General features: G+C 36.7%; 1 protein-coding gene across 1 annotated transcript; it reads right to left on the bottom strand.

The window, feature by feature from the left end:
- Positions 1-1,501: 1,501 nt before the first annotated feature.
- Positions 1,502-13,174, bottom strand: LOC127642372 (S-adenosylmethionine mitochondrial carrier protein; the record flags this gene model as incomplete). The annotated part of the gene is made up of 5 exons (XM_052124985.1): positions 13,018-13,174; positions 11,117-11,273; positions 10,156-10,265; positions 1,769-1,873; positions 1,502-1,549 (listed from the first exon to the last, which is right to left on the bottom strand). Coding segments are annotated over exons 1-5 (453 nt in total), but the record flags the coding sequence as incomplete, so codon positions are not given.
- Between the last annotated feature and the right edge of the window lie 10,716 nt (positions 13,175-23,890).

Here is a 23,890-nt window from a genome sequence, read left to right as displayed (position 1 = left end):
TATCTGGCCCTTAGTATTCAGTCTGAGCAGCTCACTCGCATCCAAAATGTATTCATTTATTCAAAAGCCCTTTGAGAAATCAGTAAAGGCTTGTTCTTTTTTCTTTATGTCCAGATGGAATTTCCATGAATAACGTGTGTTAAGTGAGGCGGAAAATAAGTACAGGATCGCCCAGCAGTGAGAGACGTTATCACCTCACACAAAAACGAGTGTCACCTTTATATAGACTACGCGATTTCTTTGATTTCAAATATTTCACTGCCTTTACCTTCTTCTGTCGGTCCATGACATGAAAGAGGAGAAAATAAAATTGGCCAAAAATATGATCTTTGCAGGAACTCAATAAGCATTATCATGCGATGCAGTTGCATAGGGAACCAGACGATAAATCAAAAGAGTGAAAACCAAAGATCCATTAATAAACGTGTCTTCTATTGCCAGGGGAGGGGGTGGGGGGGGGTGTTACAATCACATTGTGGTTGTTTTGCCTGGTGCTTGTTCCATTGCTTATTAGCTTAATTAACTAGATAAATTGCCTATCCAAAAAGACTGGCTTGAATGAGCAAATTGAAATTCAGAAAAGAACCTTAAAAGAAATGGGTCAACTAGCCCAGACTATACAAGATTGTATAGGAGTGCAATATAATAACGACAATCTGAATTTGGAGATTTCTGTTGAAATGATACTTAAAGCTAATGCCAATATCATAACATTTGTATAATTATGTGGAATAATAAGACAAAGGTATTGTAAGGGGTTGTTTTAAAGACCCCATAAAATGGTTTAACATGAATACACTTTCCAGCCACTTCCTTTACAACCGATTGATGACTTGTTTAAAGGAATAATCCAGGACGAATACAAGTTAAGCTCAATCGACAGCATTTGTGGCATAATGTTGATTACCACAAAAATTATATATTTTGACTTGTCCCTCCTTTTCTTTAAAAAACAAAAAATCTGGGTTCCAATGAGGCACTTACAATGGAAGTGAATGGGGCCAATTCGTAAATGTTAAAATATTGACCGTTTCAAAAGTATAGCCATAAGACATAAACAATGGGTGTATAGACATGATTTTAGTGTGATGAAGTCACTTAGTAACCTTTTCAGTCAAGTTATAGCCAATTCTGCAACTTCGTTGCCATGGTGATCTGATGTCAACAAACCTCAAATAATGCATATGTTTTAACAGAATAATCAGTGTAAGTGCTTTTATAAAATTCTAAGCTTTAGATTTCTGCATTTAAACCCTTCACAAATTGGCCCCATTCCCTTCCTTCGTAGTGCCTCACTGTAAGCTTGATTTTTGCAAAAAGAACAGATGAGTCGAAAAAAAAAAATTGTGGTATGCCACAAGTGCAGTTGATTGAGCTTAACTTGTATTGAACCTGTAATATTCCCTTAGGATGAGACATAAAATATTATTGTCCCTTTTGCCAGAAGAGAAAGGAGGGCTCATGTACGGAGCAGAATTTGTATACAGCAGAGCCAGCCTACCTCCCTGAGGACTGTACTGCCGTAACCTCTGTATAACCCTCTGAAACCCTGCAATGACAGGCCAGAAGAAAGAGTTAGAAACATTGTTCATGAATCTCTTGATCCACAACCTCTGTACAAACCAAACGACATAGCATTTTCATCATTGGCTACTTTACAGTAAACTACCTATTTATCTACCAATCTGTCTCTCCATCTGCTTGTAATGAGACAGCATGCACTCAACTGCATCCTTCACTATAAATCAACCTGATAGTATGTACTCACCTCTTCTTGTAGCGTATTCAGCAGCACACGATAGGTACTGAGGGAGGGATTTGCCTGCGTTCTCTGTTTTACCACTTCAGTCGGTACACGGATCAGACAGGCGACCTTTGTAAAAAGGGAGAAAATGCTCATCAACTCTCTAACTGTGCTGTGCAGCACACACACAAACAAATAAAAATACACAAGTACGCAGCAAGTACCAAAGTACAAAAAATGACTATTAAAAAATAAGAAATACAAAACATTTACTGACATTCATAACTATAAACTTAATTATAAGTGTAAATAAATGTAAAGAAATCTGGCAATGGAAGAAGACAAAATACATTTGTTAAGATGGTAACATTTTACACCAACGTTTTATTTGTTAACATTAGTAAATGCATTAACCCTCATTCCGACCCACCGTCAGAAACGCTCAGTTTTAGTGCTGCTTCTACTTTAAGACTTGACAGTACTGTTATGATTGGCTCTTTACTCTTGACTGACCTGATCTCTCTTTGCCATCTCACCTCACACTGCCACTTGGGGGGGTTTAGGAAGTGATAAGGTAAAGTAGGCATTGATATGTTTTGTGGAGGCAGTCAGATACAAATGTCTACCACAGTGTGACATCACAATGTGAAGGAAGTTTAGAACGAGTCATTTTGGCAACTTCGTTTTAACAAATGCTTTTTTGCAGTAAGGAATACGTTTTGCGATCTGAAACTTACAGTATTTTTTATAGTACAATGACTTCTTATATGTCAAAAGATAAAGGAAAATGTGACACACACACGTTGGTGCGGCTATCATTATGAGGACTCTCCATAGAAATAATGATTTTTATACTGTGCAAACTATAGATTCTATCCCTTGACCCTAACCCTACCCCTAAACCTTACCCTCCCAAAAATCTTTCTGCATTTTGAAATTTTCTATTAGTATTTTAAGCGATTTGAATTAATGGGGACACTAGAAATTTCCTCATAAACCATAATTATAGTGTAACACACTTATCAGTTTGTAACCTCAAAACATTTCGACGTAAACCACCCAAACACACACACACACTTGTAGAGAAATGTCTCCTGTACAATCCACCAAGCATAGTTTGTTGGTAGCTCAACTATTATTCAAGCTCCATTCTTCACGGCCGCATTACCCCTTAAACTACACTTGTGCTGCATTACTTCTTATCATCTCCATGCTGGGGGTGGAAATACCAGGGCGAACAAAGGATGGAAAGCAATCTCCACAACCACAGGACTCCCCATCTGACCCCGACTCACACAGTGGATCCGTGGTTCTATAAGTAATCTCTTCTGAATGAGAGAACGGGTGTGAGGTGCTGTTATGTTTGCTGTTGGGTCTGTTGTGAGCCCAGCTGACAGCCTAGGCACGGCATGTGTGAACAAGCTACGGTAGTTTGTGCTCTGTATGAGTCTGGCAGGTGGCAGAGTGGATCTGTGGGCCTTTCTACACCTCCTTGCACATTGCAGTCGCTGAATGAATGGCCACTTGGCCTACAAAACAGCGTGTGTGGAGGACTTTGCAGTACTGCGATACAGTGCTGACACAATATGCACGTTTGGCTGCAAGCTGAGCCAACTGAAATTCTTTTGAAGTACTTTCAAAAAACTAAAATACCTGAGGTACAATCTATGACTGAGATTAAAATAAAATATTCCAGCTGAGGAGGACTCTAATTGTTATTTCCATAAGCTCAGTAGTGAAAATGTTTGAGGATCAAGATTATAAAAGCGACACCGCAAGCGTGTGACAAGAGTGCCATCTAGTGGGGCAACATGGAACCCATCCACTATCAGTTCCTTACACATTGCCTGAGTCCATTTTACAAAGCTCATTACATTCTCTTGTTGCTGTGTTAACATTTACGAAACACTGAACATCACGTCTCCTTGTGTAATTCTCAAAAGGATCAAAATTATGGCACTAAATAGAGAGGGAAGTGGATATGACAAGTAATTCTTGCCATAATTGAATTGGTGGGCGCGAGTGCGCGTCACGGCAATTTTATATAATCTCGCAGGAGAGTTGATGGAGGACTTGTGAGAGATTATATCAGATCAATTACCGACATCATTTACAGAGCAGTGAGGTGAGAAACTTTTTAAATACTTAAAGGTTTGCCCTTTTGAGGTTCTTTTGAATGTAGTCAAGTATGATTAAAGCGGTTGAAGCAATGACAAAGAGGCTGTTTAATTAGTTAACGTTTAAGAGCTATAATGATTATCTTGTTGGAAAGTGTTAAGGTTAGAATCTTCTGATCTTCTGCCTGTGTTTTTTGCGTTCCCTACACCATTCATCTTCATTTGCAAGCAATTTGGAAGCGATGGCATTCCCACCCTGCGCTGTGGCGCGAAAACCCTGAAGACGAAAATCTAATTTCCAAGAGCAGAGACAGGCCAGGCCAGCACTCAATCACGACATGATGGCCAATGAAGGACTGGCGGCATTTAAAGTAAGGTACGAAGCTTATAAGAGCATGAAGGCAAATCAATTCTAAACACTTTGTCTTTTATACATGTTGGGGCAATTCTCTGAATTGAAGGAATGGATTGAATGATGATGAATACCGCATAAACGCATGTCAAATTTGCCAAGGTCAATTCACACATTTGAGTTATTTTGATTTGCCTCAAACATCTGAAACAGACTGCACATATTTGGTCAACATAATTAATGATTTATTTTCTTTATTGTTGTTTCATAAAATTACAAAGAAAGATGCTTTATTTCTGTTGTAGACTAATGAACTGTTAATAACACTACTAGGCATATACAGTAGGCTACATACTCTCACTTAGCACTTTAATAGGTATAATACACTAATAATGGGTAGGGCCTCCCTTTGCTCTCAACAGCCTTAATTATTCATGGCATGATTTCCACAAGATACGGGAAACATTTCTTTGAGATTCTGGTTCATGTTAACATGACTGCATCATGAAATTTCTGCAGATTTGTCAGCTTCACATTCATGCTGCGAATCTCCTGTTCTACAACATCCCAAAGGTGTTCTATTGGATTCAGATCCAGTGACGGGGAAGGCCACTGAAGAGCAGTGAACTCATTGTCATGTTCATGAAACCAGTTTGAGACTACTTTTGCTTTGGGACATGGTGTATTATCATGCTGGATGTCGCCATTATAAGATGTGTAAACTGGGGCCGTGAAATGATGCATATGTTAAGCAATCATATTCAAATACGCTGTGGTGTTCAAGTGTTGATCGTTTGGTATTAACGGGCCCATTGTATGTCAAGAAAATATTTCACACACTATTACACCACGCCACCAGCCTGGACTGTTGACACAAGGCAGGTTGGGTCTATGGATTCATAATGTTGGAGCCAAATTCTAACCCTACCATCTGTGTGACTCAGCAGAAATCGAGATTTATCAGACCAGGCTATGTTTTTCCAGTCTTCAACTGTCCAGTTTTGGTGAGCCTGTGCCCACTGCAGCCTCAGCTTTAAATTCTTGGCCTACAGAAGTGGAACCCAATGTGGTCTTCTGCTGTTGTAGCCAATAGTTTCAAGGCTTCGTGTGTTGTGCATTCTGAGATGCTATTCTGCTCATTGCAATTGTAAATGTAAACAGTTGTAATACATTCCATTAAAATGTGATCAACACTTTTCATGTTTCATTATGCATTATACTAGGGCTGCACAATTAATCAAATAAATTATCGAGATTACAATTACAGCTATCGCAATGATATAATCATGAAGTGTCAATTACGTCATTCCATTTAGATATAGACACACACACACACATTTTTAATATTTAAAAGATAACTATGTATAATTATTTCATCATTGTATATTGAATTATTGTTATATTAGGGGCTTTTCTCAGCAAATATTTGTATATGCGATTAATTAATCGGGACACCATGTAACTAATTAGATTAAAAAATGTCATCCATTGACTATTGATTATTATGATAATGATTATTTTCATTTTCATATTTTAAATGATAATAAGACATTTAATAACTAATATTTTAGTTCACATTTTTAATCATTAACTTACAGTGTGCATTTATTTATTTTTGAAGAGAACAGATGAACAACAGAGACACCACATGAAGCAGATGAATGTTTTTTCACCGCAGTGACAACGGAGGCCACTAAAATATGACATATGAATAACGCAATATTACAAAAAACAAAACATTTAAAAAACGAACTAAACAGAACTCAATTCAAAATCTCAAATGTTCCTCCTGGTCCGCATCGACTTAAACTGGGTGCTCGCCTGCGCGGAAACGCATCAAGGGAGACTGATGCGGAGGCAATTGTCATTAGGTTTTGCATCTTTGCCTCGGACAGATGACTTCTCGTGGCAGTTTTAATTTGGTTCTGGAGGCTGAACCCAGTGTCAAGCAGCACATTGCCCTCCACATGACAAGAGTTGCAGAAAGCGTCAAAGAGGGGCAATTTTAAGAGTTTGCCACGTAAAAAGAAAAGCAGGAGTGTGCACAATAAACATTGAAAACATTTACTTTGAAGAGAGAAAAAAAAGCTTGTAGTTGCTTGGACTCATTTAGGTCTAAGCGTTTTCTTGGTGAATTTAAATTAGTTCAATAACTGAAGTCTCTGATATTCGTAAACGGTAAGGTAATATTTAATTAAAATAAATTATGAGACATTCAATGCCTCTTCACAAATTTGGACCGTATTTTAATATTTCTTGTTGCTTAGTACTCTCAGAGACATTCTTGGTGAAGCAAAAACGTGTGTGTGAAAAACACTTTGGTGTGAAGTGACGTCACTTCAGACTTCAATGTATTCTGCACGCTGACGCTGTCAAGTCATGTGAAAGACCCTTAACGTGTATAAATATCAGTCCATTTTTCACCCAATCATTGCGCTTCACAATCACAAAAGTGACCATTTAGGTGAGGAGTTTGGATCCCTGAAATTATTATTTTTTCATGGATTTAATTATTTTATGGAATTTGATAATTTTCCACAACACACCAGACAATCTTTCACGGCACACTAGAGTGCCGCGGCACAGTGGTTGGGAAACACTGCCTCACATTGCTGTGATTCCAAACATCAATAGACACAGCTGGAACATTCCATACTGTCCCTGAACCCTGACACAAGCAACCCAGCAGAGATCAAACAGGCATCTAGAGTAATCTTCCACAGATCTTTTAAACACCAGCAATTGCGACCCCCCTTGGGTCCTTATGGAGCAATGCCTCCTAAATCTCAACTGCAAGTAAACTGCAGGCCAATATCTGGATGACATGTCCACCATCTTGTCTCTTAGTAATAAAATTGCATATGCCATTTTTAACCATACACTTAAAATTTGGGACAAAGTTTATAAATGCAGGAAAAGCACCTAGACAAATAAGCTTTCGAAGAGTGTGTTGGGCAAATGGGAATAAAGATAATACTGATAAAGTGGCTAGATACCAGCCTGCTCTGGCACTGACAAACACCATCAGCCAGTGCATTCTTTATAGTGTGTCCTACACATATATACATCTACATGGACACCACCAAGCTGAACTGAGAAGAGAGAGAAAGATTGCCACTGTTATTACATAATAATATAGCGGCATGTAACCTATCATATGATTGTGTGAAGAGGCGAGTTTGATGTTGGGGAGAGTGGTAAGGGTGAAAAAGTTAGGATCAGGCTGTGTATTCAGACATTTCAAATAATGAAGTTTGCTGCTTAGAGGCTTTTATCACGAAGTGGAACTGATGCTACAAAGGCATAGTCTGAATCCCTGAGCTTAAGGTCCTGGATCCACGTTGCTTTTGATTAGTCTGCTAGAGTGAACTTCTATAGGGTCAACTGGATAACTATGACAGTACAGCAGTGACTGTCTTTCTTATGGAAAAGTACTGGGAAAAGAGTAAATGAAAAAAAACTTTGTATGTATTTAAAGCAAATATAAAGGAAACAAGAAATAATAAATGGACTGATGCACTCCACATTTTTTTTTTTATCTAATTCATAACATTTTAAAACTAACAGCTGAATTAATTGATCACCTCTAGCCGAGAAACCCATTAATTAACTTTAATAATAAGTTAAAAAAAAACCTGTAAAATGGCAGAAATTACTTAAGTAAGATGACTTTGTCTTCAGCTCCAGACAGCCTGAGGGGAAGACTTTTATGGGTAAGCTCCAGGATTACTGGCTTTGAACAGGGCAACGTGCACCCACAACACACAGGGATTCAGTCAAGGTTCTGCTGTTAAAAATCCCTCTTTTGAAGTGTGCAAATCCTTATAAAGCAGGCAAAGGGTTATCAACAGACCTGACTTCATCTTCACCTTATATTAAAATATCTTGGGTATTGATAGAGGCTGACCTTTTTATATGAGATTTAACTGTTGAGCTATGTTTATACTGGGTTAAAGTATGCCCAGTGAAATAAAAAATAATAAAGTTTTTCTGCTTTTAGTCCATATATATTAGCTTTGAGGTCAGGTAACACTTTACAATAAGGCTCCATTTGTTAATATTAGTTAACAATATTTAACATGAACTAACAATGAACAGTACTATTAAGCATTTATTAATCTTTATTAATGTTAATTTCAACATATAGTAATACATTTTTAAAACACATGAGTTGTATTTGTTAACATTTGTTAATGAACTATGAACTAACAATGAACAATTGTGATTTTATTAACTAACATTAACAAAGATTAATAAATGATGTAAAAAAATATATACTGTTAATTGCTTGGAGCCAGGGGTTTCTTGGTATGTACAGCTCAAGTAGTGTTCTTTATTCTTTATGCTCAGTGTATTGTGATTCAGAACATGGATATATTATCTTTTACTCGCTTGTTTCTCATTCATCTCCATTGGACTCACACAAAGGCTCGAGCCCTGTCGCAAGTGAAGGCCGCAATATGTAATGTGCATTTTTGGGCTGGCTATGGATTAATGTTGTCAGTGAGATTGTCGTTCAGTTCGTAAGTCTTTGGAAAAGCTGTCCGGTATTGAGATTGCTTCTGAAGTTTCCCGGGTAAACGGCTCTGACATGAGCAGCATGGTGGAAAGAGGTCTGTGTGTGTGTGGCTGTAAACTAAAGCCTACTGGCAATTTAAAAAAATGGGATCCCGCCCCCAATTCCTGTTTCAGAAAGAAATACGTCAAAACACCAAATCGAACTGTGCTCGTCAAGGCACTTCTCGGGGACTTTAATGACTGGGATTAGCAGATGATGGTAGCTGGTCCAGCTGTAAGCAAAAATCCCATTTTCACCCAGAATGTCTTCTTCAGCATAGAAAAATAGATTGCAAAAAAAAGTCAGCCAGTTTATTTAACCCTCCTATTGCCCTAAGAAAATTGTCCCTCCTATGATCCTTCATGTCAAATCTGACTCTAATTTAAATTCACAAAATATTCATTAATTAATGATTATCATCCAAGAAACATATTTCAACACATTTACCAGATTCAGTTACCTGTTCACAAAAGTAAACAATATGTGCAGGGGTGTATGTGACCATACACTGAATGCAACCACTGGTTTGATCAATTCACAACACAATTACAACATTTATACAACTATATATTGTGACTTGAAATAGGTGCAAAACTTAATTTAGCTGAACTGTAAGTTTACATGTTCCACACAGGATATGCATAATTTTTCACAATTCTGTTATTGATTTTAAGGGGAAATCCTGTGGAATTTTGATAATATGGTAAAATGCCTAAACATAGCTGAGACTACACTCTTACAGGTATCTGAAAGCAATATTAAATTAGGCAAAATATTTAATAAATTAATATGCAAGCAAGATGTGGGGGATGTGTAGAAATGTATGACAAATGGTTGTTTCTGAATAACAAATTCTGTGCAAATCTACTGAGACTTCTATAGCAATTTATTTTAGATTGCATTAATACTTGATACAAAATATGAAAAGGTCATACATTTTAGAAGGAAAAATTGATAAAGTTTTCGCTCCTATGTTAGATTCTGTTTTATATGAGCTGAACTGAATGGCTCGGAGCAAGCAGAATTTCACTAGCAGAGGAAATGAAGGTGCTCTTTACAGCTCAAAAAACTAAATCTCCCTTGACAAAAATGTGAGACTCAAAGTGCTCTCTATAAAAACAGCTATGTCAATATACAATAATAAGATCCTATCTGGCCAGCTGGTGGGAAAATGCATAGTTGTCGGCTCGGCTGTAACCCAGATGGTCATATTCGTCCAACCAAAACTTCAATCTAACCCCTCCGCATATTTGTCTATCAAATTCCTCAGGGAATTATGTAAAGAGGTATATTGTTCATATGGACTGTGATGTGCAAAGGATACTAAATAAAATGATTGAAAATGAAAATGGAAATTGAGGAAGAAGGAAAACAGGAAACCTACAATTTCTCCTAGTGAAGCAGCCAGCATGTGAGTGATGGGGGCCAAGTTTGAAGCAGCATAGCCAGCAAGGAGGGACTTGGTGCTTTCATAGGTGACGAAGAATGCAGCAGCTAGAACCAAACAGAACCACTTTGTTTGAGGCAAATTAGTTTCCGTATGCAGCTATTTATAACACTTTTATGTGTGTATGTGCTTAAATCCCTATAATTCCCATCAACTCGTTTAAATCCCACGATCAAACTTTAAGAGAGATCATTCACATAGGCTAATGGGACTTTTCCACTACACGGTAAGGCTCGACTCGACTCGCTTTTTGGGGGTTTTCCACTGTGGATAGTACCTAGTACCACCTCAGTCAAGGTTCCAAGCAAGCCAAGCCAATACTAAATGCGATGTCAAACCCTGCAGATCACTGATTGGTCAGAGAGAATCTATAAGCAAGATGGCAGCTTAGCTTACCCTTGTGCGTCGTCAAGCTAACACAGTGATGTCCTCACCTGCGCCTTGGTGTATGATTTCCCAATGCTCTTGTTTATTTAGCTGTATTTTGCCTTGCTGCCGTCAGCCTCTTTCGAAACAAAGTTTGTCGTTTTGATGTGAAAAACAGCCAAATGCCAAGAATCAAGAATATCATTCCTTCGATATCCTCCATTGCTCCTTTGTTGTGTGTTTGTGTCACGTTTAAGATGATTCCACGGCAGTAAAGGCGGCACAACTATGACGATCAGCCTATAATCCCACCCACGTTGAGGCTGCACTAAATTGGAAAAGCAAGCTCAGAAAAGTAAAGCAAGCACAGTTGAACCATAACGTGCAGTGGAAAAGTGCCATAAATAAGCTCTTCATCATAACCATAAGGCAAGAGTGATGCTGCTACTGATCTATAAAGTTTAAAGTAAGTTTTAAAGTGAATGCAGGCATTTTTCATGTCAATTATTTTTGTAAAGTATGTTAATTTTACCATTGGGAAAGGAGCCTATAGCAGTGGATGGGACCCCTGCATAGATGCCCCGGAAGCCTCCCGCATTGTAGAAGCCCTGCTGGCTCTGTAACCTTGTCTTTATGGTGTCCAGAGGGAAGAGAGTAAGATCTACACACATTCCTGCACAACCGCCTGCCTAGGAGATGGAAAACAGGGAAAGATATTGAATACATCATTATAAAAGCAAACATACATACATACACATGCATGTTGTAAACATATTATGGAATGAATTATGTGCCATTGGGATTTGGACTTGAATTTGAACATACATGAAATTAAAATGTACGTGGCATGAATTCAGATCATTAAATAAATAAAAAAAAATGTAATACACTGATTCAGGTAAATTTGACGAAGACATCCTGGGTATTCAGGAAAAGCAATTGAGCCTGTATATAATCAAACTACTTCAAACTACATTTCACATTTAGAAAAGGACGGTTCCACTGTGACATACTAATAGTGCCAACCTGGGATTATGTCTGAACGAGAGCCACCACGTAAGTTACTTGTTCTGCCCTGATGCAAACTCTAAAAGTAATCAGTGTGTTTCAGCCAAACATCAATTCAATCTATTATGACGGACTTCAGAGGATGAAATGATGCCAACTCCAACCTGCATCACCTCGGTCTATTTATGGACTACAATCTTGAAATGGAATGCATAGACTAACAATTGCCAACAAAAGCCTTCATCAGCCAATTAACAAGGACAATTGCATCTATGTGAACTTCTGCAATTAATCTAGATGGACTTCAAAGATTTTGGTCATTAATATTACAGTTCAAACACAATCGATGTTTAATCACTGACCCTTAACACTTAGTTTAATAATTTTAAACCATGATTTTACCTATACATAATTAATATTTACATTACATTCATATTGTTAGCCAGAGGGGAACTGGCCCCCACAGTGAGTCTGGTTTCTCCCAAGGTTATTTTTCTCCATTAATCTACATCTTATGGAGTTTTGTGTTCCTTGCCACAGTCGCCTACAGCTTGCTCTCTGGGGTTATTAATACAATTATCATTTAATTATTTTTAAACACTATTAAAAATCTTATTTTATCTAAATTACACAATGATGATTAATCGACTTTATAGACATTACAGTTTTATCGTCTATTAATGCTGATATTCTGTAAAGCTGCTTTGAAACGATGTGTGTTGTGAAAGGCACTATACAAATAAAATTCACTTGACTTGTTTGGTAAACATGATGTAACGCTTTAAGAGGCATGCCCTTAATTCTCGTTAAGAAAAAAAAAACTTCTGCATCCATCTTATATACTGTATTAGAGTAGGGCTGACTAAAGATATGCAAACTTGGTTGTACATTTGGATTACTATCCCTGTAAACTAAATAAAATGTACACTTTCTTTTTGCTAGAAAAGTCTCAACCTGTGATAGATTTGTTTTGATACTGAAGGAGAGTGTTAGGAAATTAGTAAATCCTGTGACGTTAAAGGCAAATTTCAAGGAACTCCATCAGCTATTACATTAGATAAGGCCATGGCTTCATTCCTGATCTTATTACAGAAACAGATAGTGGTCATTCATTTTAGAATTATTTCCATTTTCTTAAGGGTCACTCTGACATCTTAACCATAAAAAAACAAAAAACAAAAAAAAAAAAAAAGTTCAAGCTTTTGTGGGTACCAAAAACATCTGAGATGACAAAAGCAACACCTCTAGGAAAAGTGTAAAGGAAGACACGTGCAAAAAAAGTCTCTCATCTCACAACATTGCCCTCAATGTATGTGACATTTACAGATAATGTCAGGAAGTTGCTTATTTACGAAGAGCTAAAGCAGATCTCTAAATAACATTAACTGATTTAAACGCGTGTTATAGATATAAAATATACAATACCACAAGGGAGGCTGTGAATTCTCGTCTGTCCATACTGTACGCAACGTTTTCGCTCTCGTTAGCACTTAAATCAGCAATTATTGGGTGACTTTGTGCTGTGGTTCATCTTTGACTCTGAGAACCAACCACTGCACGACGTTCATCATGGGCGCTGCCATGTTTAAGGCGGCCGTTTTCTGGTGACGTCACGTGACGACATCAACAACATTCTTTTGGAACAAATGTCGCCAAAAAAAAGGAAGAAATTGACAAATTTGTAATTATTAAAGTATTCCATTTTAAAAATGAGCAAACATTTTCATACATCTGCCCTTCTCTTCCATATTTTCTGAATGAAGTACTGAAATACTGTATCCTTTTGCTCAAATAGAAACTGATATTGATCATATATGTTTTACTGATAGATCTAAATGTGTATAATTTGCTTTTCTCTTCTATATGTCTGTAAATTGATATACAATTTAATAATGCACTAATTTGTCTGACGTGATCTAATTAAAGTTCTAAAATAAAAAACGTAATTATTCCTTATTCCAGTTTAAGGCATGATTCCACTGATCTATATATAGATCAGTGCATGATACACTGTATGATTATTACTAGCTACTAAATGTTAACAACAGACCCGTAGTAAAGAAATGTACTGAAGGCCTACATTTTGTAAGTTGTTTTTATAAGTCGTTTTAAAAGTACTTCAAGAACCGATGGGTGAAGTGAGGGATTACATTTTATAGTAAGTTAATATCTCATTAAATGATCAGAAAAAGTTATCAAAAGTTGTTTAAATTAATATTACAAACTCACATGAAACGTAAAGCCAAGTACTGCAGAGGGTGACATTAACTATTAGATCTGGGTCTCAATATATAATATAAGTATACATACACACACACACACACACACACACACACACACACACTGGTGGCAAAAGGTTTGGAATAATGTACAGATTTAGCTGTTTCAGAAGGAAAATGGTAATTTAATTAACCAAAGTGGCATTCAACTGATCACAAAATATAGCCAGAACATTGCTGATGTAAAAAAACAGCACCATCACTATTTGAAGAAATCGTTTTTGATTAAATTTAGACAGGCCCCATTTCAAGCAGCCATCTCTCCAACACCTTATCCTTGAGTAATCGTGCTAAATTGCTAATTTGGTACTAGAAAATGACTTGCCATTTTTTCAAACACAGTTGAAAACTATTTGGTTCATTAAATGAAGATTGACATTGTATTTGTATTTGTTTTTGAGTTGCCACAGTATGCAATATTATGTTAAAAAAAAAAAATGGCAAAACAAATAAACAGCTTTCTCTAGGAACTCTCAGTCAATCATTGTTTTGAGGAATGAAGGCTATACAATGCATGAAATTGCCAAAAATAAATTAAAAAAATAAGATTTCAAACAAAGGTGCACACTACAGTCTTCAAAGACAAAGGACAACTGGCTCTAACAAGGACATAAAGAGATGTGGAAGATCAGATGTACAAATAAAAAAAGGATGAGTATATGAGTCTCCAGTTTGAGAAATAGACACCTCACATGTCCTCAGCTGACAGCTTCATTGAATTCTACCTGCTCAACACCAGTTACATGTACAACAGTAAAGAGAAGACTCAGGGGTGCAGGCCTTATGGAAAGAATTGCAAAGAAAAAGCCACTTTTGAAACAGAAAAACAAAAAGAAAATGTTAGAGTGGGCAAAGAAACAGATATTGGACAACAGATAATTGGAAAAGAGTGTTATGGATCTTAACCCCATTGAGCTTTTGTGGGATTAGCTAGACTGTAAGGTGTGTGAGAAGTGCCCAACAAGACCACATCTATGCCAAGTGCTACAGGAAGCGTGGGTTGAAATGTCACGTGCCGTGAAATTTCAAAATGCCAAGGATCTGCAAAGCTGTAATTGCTGCACATGGAGGATTTTTGATGCTAACACTTTGAAGTAGTTTAAGAAGTTCTGATTTTTTTTTTTTCAAATTGTAATAGTCATATTTTGCACGTTAGTAATTTCCTGTCTATACATTGTGATCAGTTGAATGCCACTTTGGTGAATAAAAGCATTTCTTTCCATAAGAGCAAAATCTGTATATTATTGCAAACTTTTGGCTGCCTGTGTGTGTGTGTGGGTGTATATATATATATATATATATATATATATATATATATATATATATATATATATATAGAACAGTTTTTGTTTCACAAGTAGTGATTACTGTGGCAGGGCGGAGGGCGGGTCCCTTATCAGGCTAATCAAGCCTCTGAGAGGGATAAAGGCCGACTGCGGAAGATGGTGTGTAGAATCAGCACCCGGCCCCGCCCTTCACCCTGCCACAATTACCTTTGGTGCAAAATAAGACTTATGTTCTCCTGTTATCGATGTCCATTGTTCAATACAATTTTATTGTGCTTGACTGTCATGAAAAAACTGTAGCTCTGTATATTATATGCATGTTCATAGAGGATCTGCAGTAAACAAGTAGCCTTTATATTAATAGATAAAATAGAATAACTTTAGAATAGATAATTCAAATAAATTTTATTAAGTAACATACAACAATTAAACAGCCCTAAATAATATATAGCCTAATAATTAATATACATTTATCAATAAGTTATTAATATGTAAAATATGTAGAAGAAAGTGAATGTCACAGCACTTAACAAGTGTTTGAATTAATTGTTAGAATTAATCAAGAAGCAAAAAAAATTTTTGTAAAAATTATATGTAAAAACATATGATGGCAGTGGCTTTTACCTTTTTGATAAAGAGGAGTTTTGTGTTTTCTCCTGTGAACGTGTCACTGACTGTGGTCAACCAGAGGTCACTTTACTATAGATTAAAAGCACCCATCCTGACACACCACACTGTCCAATAAGTGAGATACACATTTTACCCCTTGAGAACATTTGAGTTAAAACCTAGTACACTAAAGTCATATAGGGTCTATATGACGCAGGTGATTATATTCCCTGTGTGGCCTCCCAGAGACCCCTAGGGGCCCCTGCCTTATCTCGGCATCAGATGGACTTGTGGAGTCATGGGGCTGGATCTTTTGACTGGACTGTGTGTACTGAGGGCCCATGTAGGCTCTCAGGGGCACCAAGAGGCCCTTGGGAACCCAAGCCATTTCTCTGCAAAAAAATATAAGACATGGGGGTCCCAACGCTAACCTTAACCGTAGTAACAGCAAATGCGACTCTCACAAGACTTTCCAAGCCTGACAGTTACAGAAGAGTCCTCTAAATCAGCTGGTTTCAAATTGGGGTCCAGGGACTCAGGGCCGATTCTGATGGCCGAAATCCTACTTGGAGGCCCCTGCAGGATCCAGACCCACCCATGAATTGCGGTTACATTCTCGCTTCTCACTAGGGCCACAAGAGGGCCACCTATATCTGTCTAAAATGAATCATAACAGCTGTCTGATGGTTCCTCACAGCTTTTAGTATATTTAAAAATAATAATAATAAAGTAAACAAAAACAAAAAAACACTTTGCTTTGCGGGCCCCCTGGTGGCCACTTGTAGCTAGAAACAGCCTTGCAGGGACCCCAGGAGGCTGCATCGGTGTGCCAAGGGGTCCGCATAAAATTTCAGGGAAATATATACAGTATATTTAAAAATAGTCAAATAGAAATATTTAGAGAATTTGTCATTATAATTGTTTCATTCTGCTTTCTAAAAAACAGGTCAGAAATCATAATATTTTATTCTATTGACCACCATAGTTTTGCCTCATCATTGTCACCTTTAGATCACTGGTGGTTGTATGGCAATATTCTCTGTACAGCTGCTTTGGAACAACATTTATCAAGAAAAGGGTTAAAATACATTTGAATTGAATTGAAAATGTTTCTTTCCAGATTTAAACATTTAACATGATAGTGAAGACTATGTACAAACTTAATACAAAGTAAATATTTTCTGCTATGATCATGATCATATTTTAATAATTTATTTTACTTTGGTATGACATTATATATCGTGATAATATCTGGCTTACTATTTTTCTCACATAGATATTTAATAGATCTTTAATGCATGAAAAATATATAGCTGTCAATCAGGGCCGTAGTCAGGGTTTGAAAATTAGTGAGGTCCACGGTGAGGTGTCAAGACCTACAAATACAACATATTCTATACATAAAAATTAAATATAGACAGAAACCAATAATAATATTGAAATAATTTTTTAATTGCAAATGCAGTTAACAATACTAAAAATGAATTTTTGTCATGTAGAAATGCATGAAATGCAAATAAAGCAAATTTAATTTTAATTTACAAAATTTTTAAATTTTGAGTTGGGCAGCAAAATGTACTCGTATTATCTACAGAAAAACTGTAGATAATAAAGGACTATGTTAACTCCGTTACATATTAATATTATCCAAAACAATCAATTGTTTTCCTTTTGCCAGACTCTTAATTATTTAAAGGTGCACTTAATGATTTCTTCCCTTTTAAAAAGTTTTACTCCTAAAGAAATGTATTATAATTTTAAAACCTATGCATAAAATCATGACCACTCACATGAGATGAGGACTGTAGTCATTTCAGTAACCTTATAAAAGCTCATTTTAGTAATTGTAGTCATTTTAGAATCCCTGTCCATTTTAGAAAATCATCTCAGTAACCGTCTTGTTATTGGACACTTTCACTACTGAAACTTTTTCTATAGTGATTTTGAATAGTGAATTTCAACAATGGCATCTGTAACTGAAAACTGCTGATTTTGAATGATGCTGCATCCACACCACTAGGTGTCACTATAAGTACAAGATGACACAAGCAAAGATTTACTGAGTGTACATTTACATTTATGCATTATCCAAAGCGACTTACAGTGCACTTATTACAGGGACAATCCCCTGGAGAAACCTAGAGTTAAGTGCCTTGCTCAAGGGCCCAACATTGGCATCTTGGTGGTGCTGGGGGCTTGAACCCCCAACCTTCTGGTCAGCAACCCTGAGCCTCAACCACTGAGCCACCACTGCCTCAGTGTAGTTAATTCACCCTTTTCAATTAAAGTTCATTAGAACTAAACATATTTACAAATGAGGAAAAAAATCATAACTTCATACATAATTCATGAGTGTCCATGCTTTAAAGCATTTAAATTAAATTCTGTTTCGTATTTGCCTATGGAAAAAAAAAAAAAAAATATATATATATATATATATATATATATATATATATATATATATATATATATATATATATATTTTTTTTCTTTTTTTCCATAGGCTAATAATATTAACATTTATTACAAATATATACACTATTTCTGGCAAAATAATATAGTTACAACTACAGTTAATGTTAGTACAGTAACTTTCAGGTATATTTCTATAAGGGTGCTGATTTGTTGAATGAAAAGCCTGTAATTACTGTTGTGAATGGAACAAGGTTTTCCTGTTTATCTCGTCACTGTAGTTTAATATGACAGGTTCTTTAATCTTGTCTCAACTAGTTTCAGCACAAGCATTTAAGTGTCTCAGATGTGTTTATAACAGAGAATTCTGTTAAAAATGCGCTGCGCAGCTTCAAGTAGCGCCATTTCATGACCCCACTCACCCTGCCCACTACCTTTTTGAACTGTTGCCTTCTGGCCGGCGCTTCAGAGCACTGAGCACCAGAACCGTCAGACACAGGAACAGTTTTTTCCCTCAGGCCATCCATCTAATGAACAGTTAAATTACCCCCATTGAGCAATAATTATGTGTAATACACAGTTTAATTTTAATTTAAATTATATTATCCAACTTATCCACTTCTGCCATTACTTACATTGCTCTGTACATAATATACTGTTTTTTGTTCTTTATATACAGATTGTATTAGATTTGCACTCACGTGTGTGTATGTGGGTATGTATGAAGGTGAGTTTATGTACGTATATGTATAATTATTTATTTTGTGTTCTTTTTGTTTTTAATTACCTATGCCTTGCTGCTGTTTTTTTGGTATTGTTTGTATTGTTGTTGACTGGAAGCTCCTGTCACCTAGACAAATTCCTTGTATGTGTAAGCATACTTGGCAATAAAGCTGATTCTGATTCTGATTCTGATTCATCACACTCTTGTAGTATTTGCGGACACTAAAAAATCCATTCAACTGGCCAAACAAAATTATACATGCATACAGACACTCAAAGGAGTTAGGCCTATCAACTGCTTATTATTATTTTATTCAGTTGTACATAGCATCAACATTTATATTTGAACATGAAAAAATTATAGCTGGCTATGGCCATGCTGTCAATATATTTTAGGAAGGGGGTCCCTCGCAAGGGTGTAATGTTTTGGGGCCCTTTTCATCAAAACGTTTGAAAACCCCTGCTGTAAATAAGGCGTGTGCTTTTGAGGCTTGCGTCATGACGTCATTTGCGTGATGACTTCGCCGGCTGTCACAGGGTTGTTTTGGAGGAAGTAAAAGCAGATCCCGAAACAGAAAAGAGAAAAAGGACCGTCAGTTAACAGAGGGGTAGTAGCGGTTACAACAAACGTATCGGTATCACATAGATATTCATTATTACTTCACCCTACATTAGAATAAGCGACCCAGTCTTCCGCTGGCGACAGGGGCTGAAGTTATTTTTTGTTTTTGTCATAAACATCAGGCTTGTATAAAGGCACGGTAGCATTGTAGCTCCCAGGCTACATTACTAACACAAATCCAGACTGATATTTGCCAGAACTCCTGCTTTATAAAACAGGTGAGTTATAAAGTCAATATGTATGTTCATACACTTGATATCTAGTGACTGGTCGTGGATTTGTGAAGCGAAATGGTGTGCACTATATGAGCTAACTGACGTTAGCAAACGTGCCTTTCGACAGCACATTTATTATGTCAAAAAAGGATGTGATAGGCTAATATGCCCTTTAATTTATTTATTTATTATATTTATTGTTATGATATGATTAAAAGCACTAATTGATACTATCTAACATGGTGTATTCAGGCCCTGAAAGATCAGATGTTTTGAGTTAGCCTGACAGTCGTGCTGGATTGTGCCAATTTACATTTTAGAATATCGTTATCTTAAGTTTATGTTTTGACCTAATAGACTATATAAGATGATATTAAAATTGTCACTAACATCAGATATAAATTCCAGGGCACCATTTGGCGTTCATATTAAATTAGCAGATTTCACAATCAGCAGCCGCATCAAACGCTCAGTTACTGCCTGAATGTTTACAGCACATTAAAACAGGTGTGGAGAGTTGCGAAAGATGCGAATTATTATGACTGTACCAAAAGGCTCAATAACAATATAACCCGAGCACCCTTATAGTTTAGAAGTAACTTCAACGTGCTAGAGTTTTGTGACAGTTATTTTAAAATGCGTGCATGTCTGTAGTTATTATTCACTAAGGGAAAGTGTTTTGGACCATGTGATCTGAATTTACTGAGTCATGGGGTTTTGATTAAATATGGAGTCGTAAACATTTTGGCAGTTGAAGTCGTGGGCTGTGTCTCGAACTAGTGAGCTGCTTACCTAGACAGCGGCCATGTGTCATACTACTGTACTGCCTAGACTAGCTGTCACTTAACTACAGTGAATATTTGTCAGGGTAGGTTTATTTTTAAATGGGTCTTTAAAAATGGACCCCAAGCATACCTCCAAAGTTGTGGCCAAATGGCTTAAGGACAACAAGGTCAAGGTATTGGAGTGGCCATCAAAAAGCCCTGACCTGAATCTGATAGAAAATTTGTGGGAAGAACTGAAAAAGCATGTGCGAGCAAGGAGGCTTACAAACATGACTCCGTTACACCAGTTCTGTCTGGAGGAATGGGCCAAAATTCCAGCAACTTATTGTGAGAAGCTTGAGAAAGGCTACCCAAAATGTTTAACCCAAGTTCAACAATTTAAATGCAATGCTACCAAATACTAACAAAAGTTTATGTACACTTCTGACTAGGGCTGGACAATTAATTGCATTTGCGATAATATCGCGCTATGATAAAATTTGATTTTTAACTGCAAAGGCTGCGATTACACACTGGTCACGTGACACACGAGAGTAAATCAGTTTGCAGAGGTAGCATCAACTTGGCAAGATAAGCTGTACCTTGACCTGTTGTACAATGGCTTCAGGCTCGACGGAACCTGACACTGTTGAAACTTTAGTGTCAAAGAGGAACAGTATGTCAGTTGTGTGGGACTATTTTGGGTTTAAAAAAAAAAAGATGCTGACAGGGATCACTGACCGAAATGTTTTTAAGCGTAACTCCATATGAACATACTTGAAAGGCTTCCATTACTGAAGACTTCGACCTCAAAGCTCGCTGCCTTCTAACTGCCTACTTCCCAGACGACCACACAGGGGACAATATTGCAGCCGGCCTGAGAGGGGCTTGTAAGCTGGGATCTCTGTTTATAGAGTGATTTTTAGTTATCTGAATAATACTGAGTGTGGTAAAGCCACAGATTTGTTTTATATTTCTGCAATCTGCACTTTTAGTTTGTGTGATTTGTTACTGACTTTCATATCAATGTTTACACCAGGCTTATTTGTCAGTGCTTTATGTTGTCATTACAATTATTACATGTTTACAAGGCTCGAAGTTCAACAAATCAGTCAAAATACTACTGTGATTGACATTTTTATTTAACTGCTTAATTCATATATATTCATTAGTAATCCTAACTGACCTAAGACAGGGAATGTTTTCTATGATTAAATGTCAGGAATAGTTTAAAACTGAGTTTAAATGTATTTGGCTAAGTTGTATGCAAACCTCTGACTTTAACTGTACTTTTGTCCTATTTAAGCCCTTTCAATTAAAATCTGGCTTCATAATATAGTTAAGCCATGTCATAATGTATGCCACTATGGTTTGATTATATTTGCTTGTATATTTAAGAGCTATAGCAGAAAATTGATGGTGAAAATTTACATTGGAGGGTAGAATTCACAAAAATGAAATTACTTTAATACAACAAATTGGCTTTCAATAGTGTCGTCATGATTAACGCAGGCTAACGATTGGGGCAAACCCTTTCACGTAACACTGCATTTTTGTGTTAATGCCAATTTTATAGACTAAAAGTGTTTCCAAACCAGTTTTTTGCAACATTTGATGTATCTAATTTATGACATTGATTTATGTGCTTGAGTAAAATGAAAAAATATTATGTTGACATTTTGGCGATAATGTGCATTTCCATCAGCTTTATTTTGAACACATTTATTTTGAAATTTTTTCACAAAAATCCTTGGATGGAAATGTAGTTACTGTGAGGTACTGCTTTTTTCGAGAAAGTGTTTAAGTTATGATGTTCATCCAGTCTAAGCATCGTGTGGAGGAGCTCTTCAGTTCACTTGTGGAGCTTTCTGCAGGTGTGGATCTTACTGAAGCGATTTAAGGGTTGGGGGTCTGTCTCTGTGTCCAAAGACATCTGCTTTAAGGAACATTCTGTTCTGCAAGTACAATGGTAGATTAATTCTTCTCCACTCTATTATCTTTGGTATTTTTTGTGATCCTGATTTTAGAATAAACCACTTTAAATTAAAGTCCAGCAGTTATCAATTAGTTCCTGAGGGTTGTTTCATAATGCTGTACTTATTGGGAGGAATTTGTCAATGAACATAGGCTAGGCATGGGAATGGATGTCTTTTGCTAATGCTGCTAGAGGTTTTATTTTTTAACTTAGGAAATTAGTTTAAGGGGGAAAGTGAACTTAAATTTAAGCACTAACAAAAAAGGTACCACGTGTCTACCATGTTTTTTTTTTTGTACGTGTATCATGTTATGCTTTAGGCAAGGCAAGGCAAGTTTACTTATATAGCACATTTCATACACAATGGTAATTCAAAGTGCTTTACATAGAAGAGATTAAAATAAGAATAAAAAAAAAATAAGAATAATTGAAACAGTTTAGAATATAAAATAAAATACAGTACAAACAGTCGGACACACAGTGGCACAGTGCTCATTCAGTAAATGCACAGCTAAACAGATGTGTTTTGAGTCTGGATTTGAATGTGACTAATGTAGGAGCACATCTGATCTCTTCTGGAAGCTGGTTCCAGCTGCGGCTGGCATAATAGCTAAAAGCAGACTCTCCTTGCTTAGAGTGAACCCTTGGTATTTCTAGCTGATGTGATCCTAATGATCTGAGTGATCTGTTGGGTTTATATTCAGTGAGCATATCTGCAATATATTGAGGTCCTAGCCCATTGAGTGATTTATATACCAGTAATAATACTTTAAAATCAATCCTAAATGTAACTGGGAGCCAGTGTAAAGACCTGAGGACTGGTGTGATATGTTCATATTTTCTGGTTCTGCTCAGAATCCTGGCAGCAGCGTTCTGTATGAGCTGCAACTGTCTAGAGGTCGACCGATTAATCGGCCGATTTTTTTGCATTTTTTACATAATCGGCATCGGCCAATATCCACGCATATCAAGCCGATTATTAGGCAGTTTGTTAGTGTTGTTGTGGAACACGTGTTCGACGCACACTGCCCTAGAGTCATTTTCCAGCAGAGTGAGCAGACCTCATCCAGTGCTCAAGGAAGGAGCTAAGTTCCTTGGAGAAAACAGTAAGGGTTAAATTTGTATAACTTCTTTAGATTTAATTAAAAACTTTTGATACGTTACTGCCAACTTCAAGAAAAAACGTGACAAACGCGATAGTTGACATGACGTTCGGCTATTTTGGATATTGATAGTGTAGTTGAAGTTGCATTATCACAGCAGAAGGGTTGCTATCATGTCACAATAAGCAAGCAAGAATTTTGCAATTACAGACAGTGAATCTGAGACTTTTATTTGTTCTGTTTGTGTGTCTTATATTTGAGAGGGTTGTCACTCAATGCAGATAAAATAAGTAGGCCTAATAAAAATATA

The sequence above is a fragment of the Xyrauchen texanus genome, unplaced genomic scaffold (genome assembly GCF_025860055.1).
Source record: "Xyrauchen texanus isolate HMW12.3.18 unplaced genomic scaffold, RBS_HiC_50CHRs HiC_scaffold_571, whole genome shotgun sequence".
In the NCBI taxonomy this organism is placed as follows: Eukaryota; Metazoa; Chordata; class Actinopteri; order Cypriniformes; family Catostomidae; genus Xyrauchen; species Xyrauchen texanus.
This window is presented reverse-complemented; position numbering and strand designations above follow the sequence as displayed.